Source organism: Oncorhynchus masou, chromosome 8 (assembly GCF_036934945.1).
Source record: "Oncorhynchus masou masou isolate Uvic2021 chromosome 8, UVic_Omas_1.1, whole genome shotgun sequence".
Lineage (NCBI taxonomy): Eukaryota > Metazoa > Chordata > Actinopteri > Salmoniformes > Salmonidae > Oncorhynchus > Oncorhynchus masou.
The window spans coordinates 8092326-8107170 of record NC_088219.1 but is presented as its reverse complement, the minus strand read 5'-3'; the positions used below and the strand labels follow the sequence as shown (position 1 = coordinate 8107170).

General features: G+C 40.5%; 1 protein-coding gene and 1 pseudogene across 1 annotated transcript in view; both read right to left on the bottom strand.

Annotated features, from left to right (window-relative positions):
- LOC135544037 (GTPase IMAP family member 8-like) overlaps positions 1-2391 on the bottom strand; it is a 2884-nt gene extending 493 nt beyond the window's left edge. Inside the window, exons 1-2 of the mRNA XM_064971390.1 lie at positions 1783-2391; positions 1-994 (exon numbers count right to left, since the gene is read on the bottom strand). The exon at positions 1-994 is cut by the window's left edge and continues 493 nt beyond it. Coding sequence (XP_064827462.1) covers positions 3-994; positions 1783-2362 — 1572 coding nt within the window. The 5' untranslated portion in view covers positions 2363-2391 and the 3' untranslated portion in view covers positions 1-2. The remainder of the gene's footprint in view (positions 995-1782) is intronic.
- Positions 2392-10057: 7666 nt separating this feature from the next.
- On the bottom strand, positions 10058-13546 carry LOC135543720 (GTPase IMAP family member 8-like; annotated as a pseudogene).
- Positions 13547-14845: the final 1299 nt, after the last annotated feature.

The following is a 14845-nucleotide window of genomic DNA, read 5'->3' as shown; positions in this document are numbered from 1 at the left end:
ATTCAGGAACTCGTGAAAAATATCGCACCACCTACCACAGCACCACATATCGCAATGCTTTCCCCAGCTTTCCAACCTACAAAGGGACCTGCTAAACCACCTACACAAAGCCCTAATCCTGCACCTACCACTGCACCTATAATCTTTTTCCCCCATCTATCCCAAAATCCCTCAAATCCTTTCTCCCCTTGGATCCTCTCCTCCTCCCTCTGGGTCCTCTCCTCCCTCTGGATCCTCTCCTCTATCTCCCGCCTCTCCATATTGAACCTCTCCCTTATCTCCCTCTGGGTCCTCTCCTCCACCCTCTGGGTCCTCTCCTCCCTCTGGATCCTCTCCTCATCCTCTTTCTTAATCCTGGCTGCATACTCAAACATCTCATTGGTGTAGCAGGTTCCTCCATTGTCCTCCACCATTCTGTCTATCTTCTCCATCAGCTTTGTGACCTGAGCTCTGTTTCCTCTGGCTTTATTGTTGAGGACATGGTACCTCCCCCCACACTGCTCTACCAATCTACTGAGGTCTCTGTTCCCACCAATCAGCTTCTCTAGACCGTTACCCTCTAAAGCATCGCCATGGGTGAAGAGGATGATGGAGTGCTTTGTCAGTCCTGACCCAAACACACTCTCTAGAGTTTCAATAGCTTGTTTTTCCTGCTCTGTGAACCTGTCATTCACTCGTAAAACTATGAGGAAGGCATGAGTCCCTGGGCTAGACTCATAGATGCTCATACCAATCTCCTTTGCTAATTCTTCAACAGGAAGCTGTGTGTCAAACAGTCCTGGAGTGTCAACCACACTGACATCCCTCCCATCTACTGCTGCCTGTTTCCTTTCTGTTTTACGTGTTACAGAGGACCAGTTCAGTTCAGAATGGAAACTCGTCCCACCAAGGATGGTGTTTCCTGATGCACTCTTCCCAACACCGGTTTTTCCAAGCAGAACAATCCTTCTCTCTGGGCGATTCCTGATGGAGGAGCTCCTTGAAAGTGTTGAATCTGTGTATAGAAAAATACATCACATTTGATAAACTGATACAGTAAAATGACTACCATCTCATCCCCTGTACAGGCAGTTATTGGTGCACTGAATAATAATGCTTTGTGTCTGGTGTTTAAATCTTTATGGTGAATGTGGAGTTCAGGTGGCATTTGTAAAAGCGATCTGTCGCCAAGACAACTTAAAGTTACAATGGGGGATAATTCATTTACATTATTGTTATCCCAGAATAAGAGACCAGAGGGTTATACTACGTAGCGGGATAGAGGAGTTAGCTAGCTAACTTTGGTGAATTCTTAGTTCAACTCGGGATAACTGTTAAACTTAGCGAGGACCCCTTTTTCCACGCCTATAGAAAATACTAGTATTAAGTCTCACTAAGTTTCAATGTGTGTTATGGTTCAAATGCATCCTGTCATCACTAAATGTGTAGTGTGATGCATTTCAATATTACTATTTTAACACAAAATAACATTTGATTCATTAAATATTTAATCAATCTTCCTCAAGTATTGTCTCAGTCATTGTCATGACAAACTACATAACTGTTCTAACAATTCTCAGGCAGGACGACCTATAATCACCTCAGCTACAGGAGACATATGAAAAGATTGTGTTCATAACGTTATCAATGACATGACCTACTGAGCTCTCATCTAGAATATCTAGTTTTCTATCATCAGTATTATACACTTTAAAACACAGTATTTCAATCATGGAAACATTTACAGTTAGTCAACATAACATTTCTGGCTAATCCTTTATATAAACAGTTAGTTAAACTTACTGAGATAGATGGATGTCTTTTGCAGCAGTGATTTGACCTGCTCAGGATCACCCCTCTTGTTGTTGAACACATGGTATCTTCCACTGTATTTTCTCATCACTTCTGTGAGGTCATCTGACTCCTCAATGAATTCTTCTATAGTCTGGTCTTCCAACTCATCTCCTCTGGTGAACAGGATCCAGGTTTGCTTCAAAAGACTCTCTCCTAGAAGACCTTCTATTTTACTGATGACCCTCTTCTCTTCTTCTGTTAATCTGTCTATCTTCACCACCAGGAGAAACACACGGGGACCAGATGAGGTTAACTTGAGGACTTCCTGTAATTTCCCCTGAATTTGCTCTTCAGATTGATCGGGGTTACAGAATCCTGGAGTGTCATACACGACAAGATCTATTCCTTCAATGGTGACATTTTGTTTCTCAATATCAGCAGTCACTGATTTGGAACTCTTCTTTGAGAAAAAATCTTTGCGTCCCAGGATGGTGTTTCCTGTGGCACTCTTCCCTGCTCCTGTTTTACCAAGTAACACCACCTGCAATGGTCTGGATGTCTGTTGCACAGGTTTGGAAAGGTGCCCCATCTTCAAGGAATTATCTTGTTATCCGAGCAGTGTGACGTGTGAGGCAGGAATCTAAATACAAATACAATAGAAAGAAATAATTACATTATTTTCTCAGATGCAAAATGTAGAAAAACAAGTAACAACCCAATGATATGAACAGCCATCACCTGGTTATTACATGCAAACTGGAATTAATAATTTAAGCACAAAAAAATCTGATTTGAGTTTAAAAGGGTTTAAAGCAGGAGAAACAATCAAAACAAACCATTTCAAATTGAAAGTTTTTGATCCAAATATGAATACTCATCACCATTGTTTAATTCTCTCAAACAACTTTTAAAAGTTTTTGGACATTTTGTAACTTAAAGTTGCTTAGTGTTTACATGGACTTACTTGCTCTAAAACCCTTAAGCAGTGAAGTGACTACTTTACTATCTATGAGGTCACATACTAGAGGAGCAGTGTAGTGACTACTTTACTATCTATGAGGTCACATACTAGAGGAGCAGTGTAGTGACTACTTTACTATGAGGTCACATACTAGAGGAGCAGTGTAGTGACTACTTTACTATGAGGTCACATACTAGACGAGCAGTGTAGTGACTACTTTACTATGAGGTCACATACTAGACGAGCATTGTAGTGACTACTTTACTATGAGGTCACATACTAGAGGAGCAGTGTAGTGACTACTTTACTATCTATGAGGTCACATACTAGAGGAGCAGTGTAGTGACTACTTTACTATGAGGTCACATACTAGAGGAGCAGTGTAGTGACTACTTTACTATCTATGAGGTTACATACTAGAGGAGCAGTGTAGTGACTACTTTACTATGAGGTCACATACTAGAGGAGCAGTGTAGTGACTACTTTACTATCTATGAGGTCACATACTAGAGGAGCAGTGTAGTGACTACTTTACTATCTATGAGGTCACATACTAGAGGAGCAGTGTCGTGACTACTTTACTATCTATGAGGTCACATACTAGAGGAGCAGTGTAGTGACTACTTTACTATGAGGTCACATACTAGAGGAGCAATGTAGTGACTACTTTACTATGAGGTCACATACTAGAGGAGCAGTGTAGTGACTACTTTACTATCTATGAGGTCACATACTAGAGGAGCAGTGTCGTGACTACTTTACTATCTATGAGGTCACATACTAGAGCAGCAGTGTAGTGACTACTTTACTATGAGGTCACATACTAGAGGAGCAATGTAGTGACTACTTTACTATGAGGTCACATACTAGAGGAGCAGTGTAGTGACTACTTTACTATCTATGAGGTCACATACTAGAGGAGCAGTGTAGTGACTACTTTACTATCTATGATGTCACATACTAGAGGTGCAGTGTAGTGACTACATCACTATGAGGTCACATACTAGAGGAGCAATGTAGTGACTACTTTACTATGAGGTCACATACTAGAGGAGCAGTGTAGTGACTACTTTACTATGAGGTCACATACTAGACGAGCATTGTAGTGACTACTTTACTATGAGGTCACATACTAGAGGAGCAGTGTAGTGACTACTTTACTATCTATGAGGTCACATACTAGAGGAGCAGTGTAGTGACTACTTTACTATGAGGTCACATACTAGAGGAGCAGTGTAGTGACTACTTTACTATCTATGAGGTTACATACTAGAGGAGCAGTGTAGTGACTACTTTACTATGAGGTCACATACTAGAGGAGCAGTGTAGTGACTACTTTACTATCTATGAGGTCACATACTAGAGGAGCAGTGTAGTGACTACTTTACTATGAGGTCACATACTAGAGGAGCAGTGTCGTGACTACTTTACTATCTATGAGGTCACATACTAGAGGAGCAGTGTAGTGACTACTTTACTATGAGGTCACATACTAGAGGAGCAATGTAGTGACTACTTTACTATGAGGTCACATACTAGAGGAGCAGTGTAGTGACTACTTTACTATCTATGAGGTCACATACTAGAGGAGCAGTGTCGTGACTACTTTACTATCTATGAGGTCACATACTAGAGCAGCAGTGTAGTGACTACTTTACTATGAGGTCACATACTAGAGGAGCAATGTAGTGACTACTTTACTATGAGGTCACATACTAGAGGAGCAGTGTAGTGACTACTTTACTATCTATGAGGTCACATACTAGAGGAGCAGTGTAGTGACTACTTTACTATCTATGATGTCACATACTAGAGGAGCAGTGTAGTGACTACTTTACTATGAAGTCACATACTAGAGGAGAAGTGTAGTGACTACTTTACTATCTATGAGGTCACATACTAGAGGAGCAGTGTCGTGACTACTTTACTATCTATGAGGTCACATACTAGAGGAGCAGTGTCGTGACTACTTTACTATCTATGAGGTCACATACTAGAGGTGCAGTGTAGTGACTACATCACTATGAGGTCACATACTAGAGGAGCAATGTAGTGACTACTTTACTATGAGGTCACATACTAGAGGAGCAGTGTAGTGACTACTTTACTATCTATGAGGTCACATACTAGAGGAGCAGTGTAGTGACTACTTTACTATGAGGTCACATACTAGAGGAGCAGTGTAGTGACTACTTTACTATCTATGAGGTCACATACTAGAGGAGCAGTGTAGTGACTACTTTACTATGAGGTCACATACTAGAGGAGCAATGTAGTGACTACTTTACTATGAGGTCACATACTAGAGGAGCAGTGTAGTGACTACTTTACTATCTATGAGGTCACATACTAGAGGAGCAGTGTCGTGACTACTTTACTATCTATGAGGTCACATACTAGAGCAGCAGTGTAGTGACTACTTTACTATGAGGTCACATACTAGAGGAGCAATGTAGTGACTACTTTACTATCTATGATGTCACATACTAGAGGAGCAGTGTAGTGACTACTTTACTATCTATGAGGTCACATACTAGAGGAGCAGTGTAGTGACTACTTTACTATCTATGAGGTCACATACTAGAGGAGCAGTGTAGTGACTACTTTACTATCTATGATGTCACATACTAGAGGAGCAGTGTAGTGACTACTTTACTATGAAGTCACATACTAGAGGAGAAGTGTAGTGACTACTTTACTATCTATGAGGTCACATACTAGAGGAGCAGTGTAGTGACTACTTTACTATCTATGAGGTCACATACTAGAGGAGCAGTGTCGTGACTACTTTACTATCTATGAGGTCACATACTAGAGCAGCAGTGTAGTGACTACTTTACTATCTATGAGGTCACATACTAGAGGAGCAGTGTAGTGACTACTTTACTATCTATGAGGTCACATACTAGAGGAGCAGTGTAGTGACTACTTTACTATCTATGAGGTCACATACTAGAGGAGCAGTGTAGTGACTACTTTACTATGAGGTCACATACTAGAGGAGCAGTGTAGTGACTACTTTACTATCTATGAGGTCACATACTAGAGGAGCAGTGTAGTGACTACTTTACTATGAGGTCACATACTAGAGGAGCAGTGTAGTGACTACTTTACTATCTATGAGGTCACATACTAGAGGAGCAGTGTAGTGACTACTTTACTATGAGGTCACATACTAGAGGAGCAGTGTAGTGACTACTTTACTATCTATGAGGTCACATACTAGAGGAGCAGTGTAGTGACTACTTTACTATGAGGTCACATACTAGAGGAGCAGTGTAGTGACTACTTTACTATGAGGTCACATACTAGAGGAGCAATGTAGTGACTACTTTACTATGAGGTCACATACTAGAGGAGCAGTGTAGTGACTACTTTACTATGAGGTCACATACTAGAGGAGCAGTGTAGTGACTACTTTACTATCTATGAGGTCACATACTAGAGGAGCAGTGTAGTGACTACTTTACTATGAGGTCACATACTAGAGGAGCAGTGTAGTGACTACTTTATTATGAGGTCACATACTAGAGGAGCAGTGTAGTGACTACTTTACTATCTATGAGGTCACATACTAGAGGAGCTGTGAATGGAAAGTGTTCAGTTCCAGTGTGTAGAACAGCTTCTGTCCAATCAGAATGTAAAACCAGTTCACCACTGGAACCAACTTCCAGAGAGTTTAAATGTGTTGCTCCTGTCAGTGGTTTTACACAGTGAAAAGCTGGTTAAAAAAACAGCAGGTTTGGAGCCACTTATGAACCTTTCTTGTTGCTGTTTTTACTGTGTTTTTACAACTCATAGCTTCAATAGCAATGTGTCACATGATTCTTATGTGCAATGTCTTGACTTCTGTGTGGAAATGTATCTGTATATCCTGACCTCTATTTTATTAATGTACATTCAGTAAAGGTCTTATGTTTGTATGTTTGATACATTTTTAGGACATTTTGTAATGTAATTGGTGTGTGCTGGTTGCAGGAAGTCAGGCGCAGGAGAGTGAACTTGGTATAAAACTGAGCAGTTTAATAAATGCTAAAAAACTGAACACCAATATATACAAAAATAATATAAAAGGGTACAAAACCCGGCGCACACCAGAACATGACTCGCACAAAACATACAAACAATCTCCAACAAGGACATGGGGGAGAACAGAGGGTTAAATACACAACATGTAATTGATGGGCTTGGAACCAGGTGTATTAGAAGACAAGACAAAACCAATGGAAAATGAAAAATGGATCAGCAATGGCTAGAAGGCCGGTGACGTCGACCACCGAACACCGCCTGAACAAGGAGGGACCGACTTTGGCAGAAGTTGTGACATGTAAAGGTCTTATGTTTGCATGTTTTCTGTTCGTATAGAATGTTTTCCTTGTTTATGTGTTTACCTGCCCCGGGGCTACGGACAGAAATTAGCTCTTGGCTCAATCTGGTACAATGCATCTTTTCTCAAGTGTACTGACAGGTTTTTGTTGTACATTGTCTCTGTTCAAATTAACATAATAATAACAATAATAATGAGTGCAGATGATTGACTGAGAATTACAGGGCTCCATCAGTCTGGCAGTGTGACAGGGTTGGATTGATGATGGTAATGTTAATTTAATTAATTTAGTAACAGTATGTAAATAGAATGTGAATAATATCTGTGGGTGTAAATAGTGGCTTGTCAATTTAAAAAGGAATAAAAGTATTTTATGGCAAGTCGGTGAGGACATCTACTTTGTGCATGACACAAGGAATTTTTCCAACAATTGTTTACAGATTATTTCACTTATTACTCACTGTATCACAATTCCAGTGGGTCAGAAGTTCCTGCCATGTAGTTCTGGGCTGATCTCTCACTTTCCTCGTGATCATTGATGCCCCACAAGGTAAGATCTTGCATGGAGCCCCAGACCGAGGGTGATTGACCGTCATCTTGAACTTCTTCCATTTTCTAATAATTGCGCCAACAGTTGTTGCCTTCTCACCAAGCTGCTGGCCTATTGTCCTGTAAGCCCATCCCAGCCTTGTGCAGGTCTACAATTTTATCCCTGATGTCCTTACACAGCTCTCTGGTCTTGGCCATTGTGGAGAGGTTGGAGTCTGTTTGATTGAGTGTGTGGACAGGTGTCTTTTATACAGGTAACTATTTCAAACAGGTGCCGTTAATACAGGTAATGAGTGGAGAACAGGAGGGCTTCTTAAAAGAAAAACTAACAGGTCTGTGAGAGCCGGAATTCTTACTGGTTGGTAGGTGATCAAATACTTATGTCATGCAATAAAATGCAAATTAATTACTTAATCATACAATGTGATTTTCTGGATTTTCGTTTTAGATTCCGCCTCTCACAGTTGAAGTGTACCTATGATAAAAATGACAGACCTCTACATGCTTTGTAAGTAGGAAAACCTGCAAAATCGTCAGTGTATGAAATACTTGTTCTCCCCACTGTATAGGTTCTGTCAAAAGTAATCTTTTAAGTTTTTAAAAAATGTACTTTTGTTTAAGTGGTGAATTACAATGTGTAGCCTTATAACAGAGTTAAAACTGTCACGTTGATGGACTGTCAGGCCGGGATTCAATCAAAATGCATATTGTCCACAAGAGCAGTGCACAATGCACCTTTAAAAGGCAATGTCACAGTTGTCAAGCATAGATGACCTTTGTAAATCAAGTGCAGCGTGCTTGTCAATCCCAACTTTGATTGAATCCTGGCCTTAGTCCTTACATCCATAGTGTTGGGGTTCATTTCCTTGTTCCTTGTCAATCATTGGCTCAATGGTGAAATTAGCATTATGACAATACCTTTAATTAAATCATTCAAAAACCTTTATTAATGCAATTGCAGACAGAAGTTGACAACAGGAACATAGCACACATGTTTCAGAGTAAGTTCTGCAAAATAGAAAAGGGTCCATGTTGTTTTATCATGCCTACAGTCATATATCTTAGTGATGTCACTGCCTACGTCATTACCTTCTACTCATGAGACCAAACCCATGCCTTCATAGCTATATAAACAACAGTTTCAGTGTTATCTAAAAGCTTAGCAGTAAATGTTGAAATTGATTTATAGTGGAATGTCTGACTAGTCTCCTACCTCTTACACTCACCTGCAGAGTTCTGTCTTCACAGTCACACATTGCTCAGACAGTTTCTTCATAAGAGGCAGAGAGCCTAGAAAAGTACTGTGGAACAATATTAAACCCCATAGTGTATATATATTGTTAATCTGTAGTCTAGGACCCTATAAATGTAAGGAGGGAGGGGTCTTATAACCCCCTCCCCTTCTATTAATCCACATAAGCATAATCAGTTATTATTATACATCAAACATTTGGTACAGCCCCTATCATGACCCCTAGGTGCACCCCTGACAATAGGTCCATCTATTCATTTCATTTCTCCAGCCTCATCCACCAGCTTAATAGTTAACCATGTAGGCCTAGTGGGGCTCCCATTTGGCTGAAACACAAATCTGGACTGAAGCTTTTAGGCTTAACTTGTATGGAAATGAGAGAGGCTGAGAAGGCAATGAAATAGCCAGAATAAAAAACGGATCTGGATCTAGTGAGAAAACAGATAAATATTTGTTATGTGAACTAACACTTTAAACATGAGTATACTCCCCACCTGATTTCTACCATTCACTACTTGGCAAACATCACATAGCATACATGTGTGTACATAGCACACAACTTGTCTGTCTCCGGCACTCTGGCTTTACTTTGCTGTCTTTATCTGTTGTTCTGGTGCACGTGCCAACTTTGAATTGGTGCAACCTCATAAAACATTTGTCTGTCTTCCCATCTACATCACTCTGGCCAACTGACATTTCTTCTCCACAATGAGTCTGGATTTGCCTCCCTCCCCCGACAATTTCTAGAATGCGAACACGTTCTGATTGGTCCCATAAATCGATGGGTTAGCCAGAGCCAGCCTACATTGATGGCTTTGCAAGAAGTCATCAATGTAAGGGAATTTCAGGGATTGAACTTTTTTTTCGCCCTTGAAACCTATATCCAATGACATAGTTACAATATTTGTTCATTTCACTTTGAATTCACGTTAGTTGACAGATCAATCAAATGAACATCAAAATTCACTTTACTTGAGTCATTTTCTATTAAGGTATTTATACTTTTCCTCAAGTATGACAATTGGGTCCTTGTTCCACCACTCCTGATTCTACAGTAGGAGTAGCTGAAGCAAGTTCCTGACTGTCAGATTGCGACTGAACGAACAAATCCAAAGCCTATTAATCCACCTACAACACCTACAACACCACCTACAACACATCCTACGCCACCTCCTACAACCTACAACATCCCATCCTACATACCTCCTACGCCATATCCTACGCCATATCCTATGCCAGCTCCTATGGCAGCTCCAATCCCTGCACCTATCAGTGCTTCACAAATCCTTGCACTGACTTTGTCCATAAAAATTTTGAATTTTGACTTTGTGTTTGTGGCTTGGGCTGTAGGCTGGGGCAGATGCTGAGTGACTGACCTTGAGGCAAGAGCTGAAGTTTGATTTGTAGGATCATTCTCATGTTCTGGCTGCCCGGTTCCTGTTACCTGGTTTTCCTCTTCTTCTCTTCTAATTGTATGTTCATTTATCTCTGTGTCTTGCTGAACTTGTTGCTTTTTCTCCTCTTGACATTCTCTCTCCTTCTGCATCCTCTCCTCCTCCTCCCTCATCTCCCTCCTTTCCATATTGAACCTCTCCCTTATCTCCCTCTGGATCCTCTCCTCCTCCTCTTTCTTAATCCTGTCTGCCTCCTCAAACATCTCATTGGTGTAGCAGGTTCCTCCATTGTCCTCCACTATTCTGTCTATCTTCTCCATCAGCTTTGTGACCTGAGCTCTGTTTCCTCTGGCTTTATTGTTGAGGACATGGTACCTCCCCCCACACTGCTCTACCAATCTACTGAGGTCTCTGTTCCCACCAATCAGCTTCTCTAGACCGTTACCCTCTAAAGCATCGCCATGGGTGAAGAGGATGATGGAGTGCTTTGTCAGTCCTGACCCAAACACACTCTCTAGAGTTTCAATAGCTTGTTTCTCCTGCTCTGTGAACCTGTCATTCACTCGTAAAACTATGAGGAAGGCATGAGTCCCTGGGCTAGACTCATAGATGCTCATACCAATCTCCTTTGCTAATTCTTCAACAGGAAGCTGTGTGTCAAACAGTCCTGGAGTGTCAACCACACTGACATCCCTCCCATCTACTGCTGCCTGTTTCCTTTCTGTTTTACGTGTTACAGAGGACGAGCTCAGTTCAGAATGGAAACTCGTCCCACCAAGGATGGTGTTTCCTGATGCACTCTTCCCAACACCGGTTTTCCAAGCAGAACAATCCTTCTCTCTGGGCGATTCCTGATGGAGGAGCTCCTTGAAAGTGTTGAATCTGTGTATAGAAAAATACATCACATTTGATAAACTGATACAGTAAAATGACTACCATCTCATCCCCTGTACAGGCAGTTATTGGTGCACTGAATAATAATGCTTTGTGTCTGGTGTTTAAATCTTTATGGTGAATGTGGAGTTCAGGTGGCATTTGTAAAAGCGATCTGTCGCCAAGACAACTTAAAGTTACAATGGGGGATAATTCATTTACATTATTGTTATCCCAGAATAAGAGACCAGAGGGTTATACTACGTAGCGGGATAGAGGAGTTAGCTAGCTAACTTTGGTGAATTCTGAGTTCAACTCGGGATAACTGTTAAACGTAGCGAGGACCCCTTTTTCCACGCCTATAGAAAATAACTGTATGAAGTCTCACTAAGTTTCAATGTGTGTTATGGTTCAAATGCATCCTGTCATCACTAAATGTGTAGTGTGATGCATTTCAATATTACTATTTTAACACAAAATAACATTTGATTCATTAAATATTTAATCAATCTTCCTCAAGTATTGTCTCAGTCATTGTCATGACAAACTACATAACTGTTCTAACAATTCTCAGGCAGGACGATCTATAATCACCTCAGCTACAGGAGACATATGAAAAGATTGTGTTCATAACGTTATCAATGACATGACCTACTGAGCTCTCATCTAGAATATCTAGTGTTCTATCATCAGTAGTATACACTTCAAAACACAGTATTTCAATCATGGAAACATTTACAGTTAGTCAACATAACATTTCTGGCTAATCCTTTATATAAACAGTTAGTTAAACTTACTGAGATAGATGGATGTCTTTTGCAGCAGTGATTTGACCTGCTCAGGATCACCCCTCTTGTTGTTGAACACATGGTATCTTCCACTGTATTTTCTCATCACTTCTGTGAGGTCATCTGACTCCTCAATGAATTCTTCTATAGTCTGGTCTTCCAACTCATCTCCTCTGGTGAACAGGATCCAGGTTTGCTTCAAAAGACTCTCTCCTAGAAGACCTTCTATTTTACTAATGACCCTCTTCTCTTCTTCTGTTAATCTGTCTATCTTCACCACCAGGAGAAACACACGGGGACCAGATGAGGTTAACTTGAGGACTTCCTGGAATTTCTCCTGAATTTGCTCTTCAGATTGATCGGGGTTACAGAATCCTGGAGTGTCATACACGACAAGATCTATTCCTTCAATGGTGACATTTTGTTTCTCAATATCAGCAGTCACTGATTTTAATCTTTTCCTTGAGGAAATGCGTTTCGTCCCAGGATGGTGTTTCCCGTTGCACTCTTCCCTGCTCCTGTTTTACCAAGTAACACCACCTGCAATGGTCTGGATGTCTGTTGCACAGGTTTGGAAAAGTGCCCCATCTTCAAGGAATTATCTTGTTATTGCCGAGCAGTGTGACGTGTGAGGCAGGAATCTAAATACAATGGAAATAAATACATTATTTTCTAAGATGCAAAATAAAGAAAAACAAGTAACAAACCAATGATATGAATAATCATCACTCAGTTATTACGTACAAAATTGAATTTAGGTTAAAAGTCGATTTAAAATGACAACCTTCCTGCTTTCGTTCAGGAATATGACTATCATTGAAATTGATATTTAAACTATCAGCCTACATGTAAAATGAATTCATTGAAATTACTGTTAATTACTGACAAAGATTTAGACTACATATATGTATTAAATCAGACAACACAATCATTGTAATGCACTGCGCGTAGTGGGTGAGGAGTCAGACGCAGGAGGCAGAAGAACAGAGTAGCGCTTTAATTACGCACCGGGAAAAATGCACTCGCCAAGAAACTGGGCGCTCATAAACAATTGCCCAAAACCAGGACCACACCTGTCCGGAGGGAAAAGACAACATAACCAGCACTACCACACCGTGAAAACGCAACAAGCCCGCACAAAGAGCAGGCGGGCCTACCGGCTTAAATAGCCCAACTAAAAAAACTAAACAAGAAACAGGTGTAACTAAAATAAGACAAAACCAACAGAAAAGGAAAAAGGATCGGTGGCAGCAAGTAGACCGGTGACGACGACCGTCGAGCGCCACCCGAACAGGAAGAGGAGCCACTTTCGGTAGGAGTCATGACAATCATATTGACCATAGTCCTGTCCATTGACAATACGTCCTCCATGACGCATTTATCATTTTCGAAATGCAGACCACTTAGGAAGCCAATACACTGTTCTTCATTTTGGCCATTATTCTCTGGAAGACAGTACCAGGCTACTAATAATGTAGTAATCTAATAGATTGTCATAAATCATTCGAATAAATAACAACTGACCTACTTTCGTATTACAAATTGTAGAGGTTTGCAAATGCTATGGAGTTGAAACTGTTCAGCAGCAACAGTTTCACTTTCAGCCTCCAGTGTTCTTATTTTATCTGACACTTAAACCACTCCCCTAAGTTCCCTAGACAGACCCTGTATCATCGTAGCCTTTTTTTCCCTGCTGATAAACTACCAACATAATTCAGTTGGTAAATAACATTTCAAGATGAATGATATAGTCAAAATCATTCATGAACGTAGCCTATGTGTTGAGGCCAGTAAACAATCAAAGGTGTTTTTCTCGACAAGCCACTGTCAAACATATGCCATTGTCCGGACAGCAAACCCTGCAGAGTGCGGCTCTCGCCTGAATTTCCTTTAAAATGCATGAACTGTTCTGACGATGAGCTCTGCCGGCCGGCATTCTCTTAGGGACAGTTTAAATGTACTGTTCCAAATTTACACTATCTTTTTGGGTGTTTTGTAACAGATGCCTCTTTCCATTCATCAAATAGTTTCTGCACAGTTTGGATTGATTGATTTTATTTGACAGTTTAAAAAAAAACTCACTGAGTGTACAAAATATTAGGGACATCTTCTCTTTCCATGACATAGTCTGACCAGGTGAAAGCTATGCTCCATTATTGATGTCACCTGTTAAATCCACTTCAATCAGTGTAGATGAAGGGGAGGAGACAGGTTAAGGAAGAATTGTTCAGCCTTGAGACAATTGAGACATGGATTGTGTATGTGACATTCAGAGGGTGAATGGGCAAGACTAAATATTTAAGTGCCAGACGCACTTGATTTGGATGTTCTCACGTTATGTGTTAATAGAACATTCTGATTTTTCTGCCTGACTGTGGCGCTTTTTACCTGAATTGGTAGGATTTACCTGTGATCACAACAAAACTACCTATTTTGCTCAAATAAAGACATCATTAAATTGTGTTTTCTTTGAAAAAATGGGCCTGGCAGAGAATATATCATTCAACTTTTCTGTCTGAGTGGTGCAGTTTACTGCAATTCTTTGGGATTATCTTGTGACCAGAACAAAACTACTTATTTTATTCAACTAGAGACAGAAATAATTGGTGTTGCTTTAAAAAGATGTCCCTGATTGACATGGACTGTTTCCTCACCTTATTCTCCTTGTGGTTATCCATGGTTGTTGGTTCTTTACCAGGTAATAACACGTGAAAACGAAGGACTGAAGCAATAGACTCTGTGATGGTTGTGTAATTGTTTCAGGTCCAGTGCACTCAGGCTGTTGTTACATTTATTTGTTACATTTGCGTGTGATATCAATGAGCTGTGACAATGCATCTTGATATGGCCTATAGTGGTGATTGACTGTACTGTCAAACAAAGCTGCCAGGTCTGAGTACAGGGTGATAAACTCCCTCTCTGCAGGTT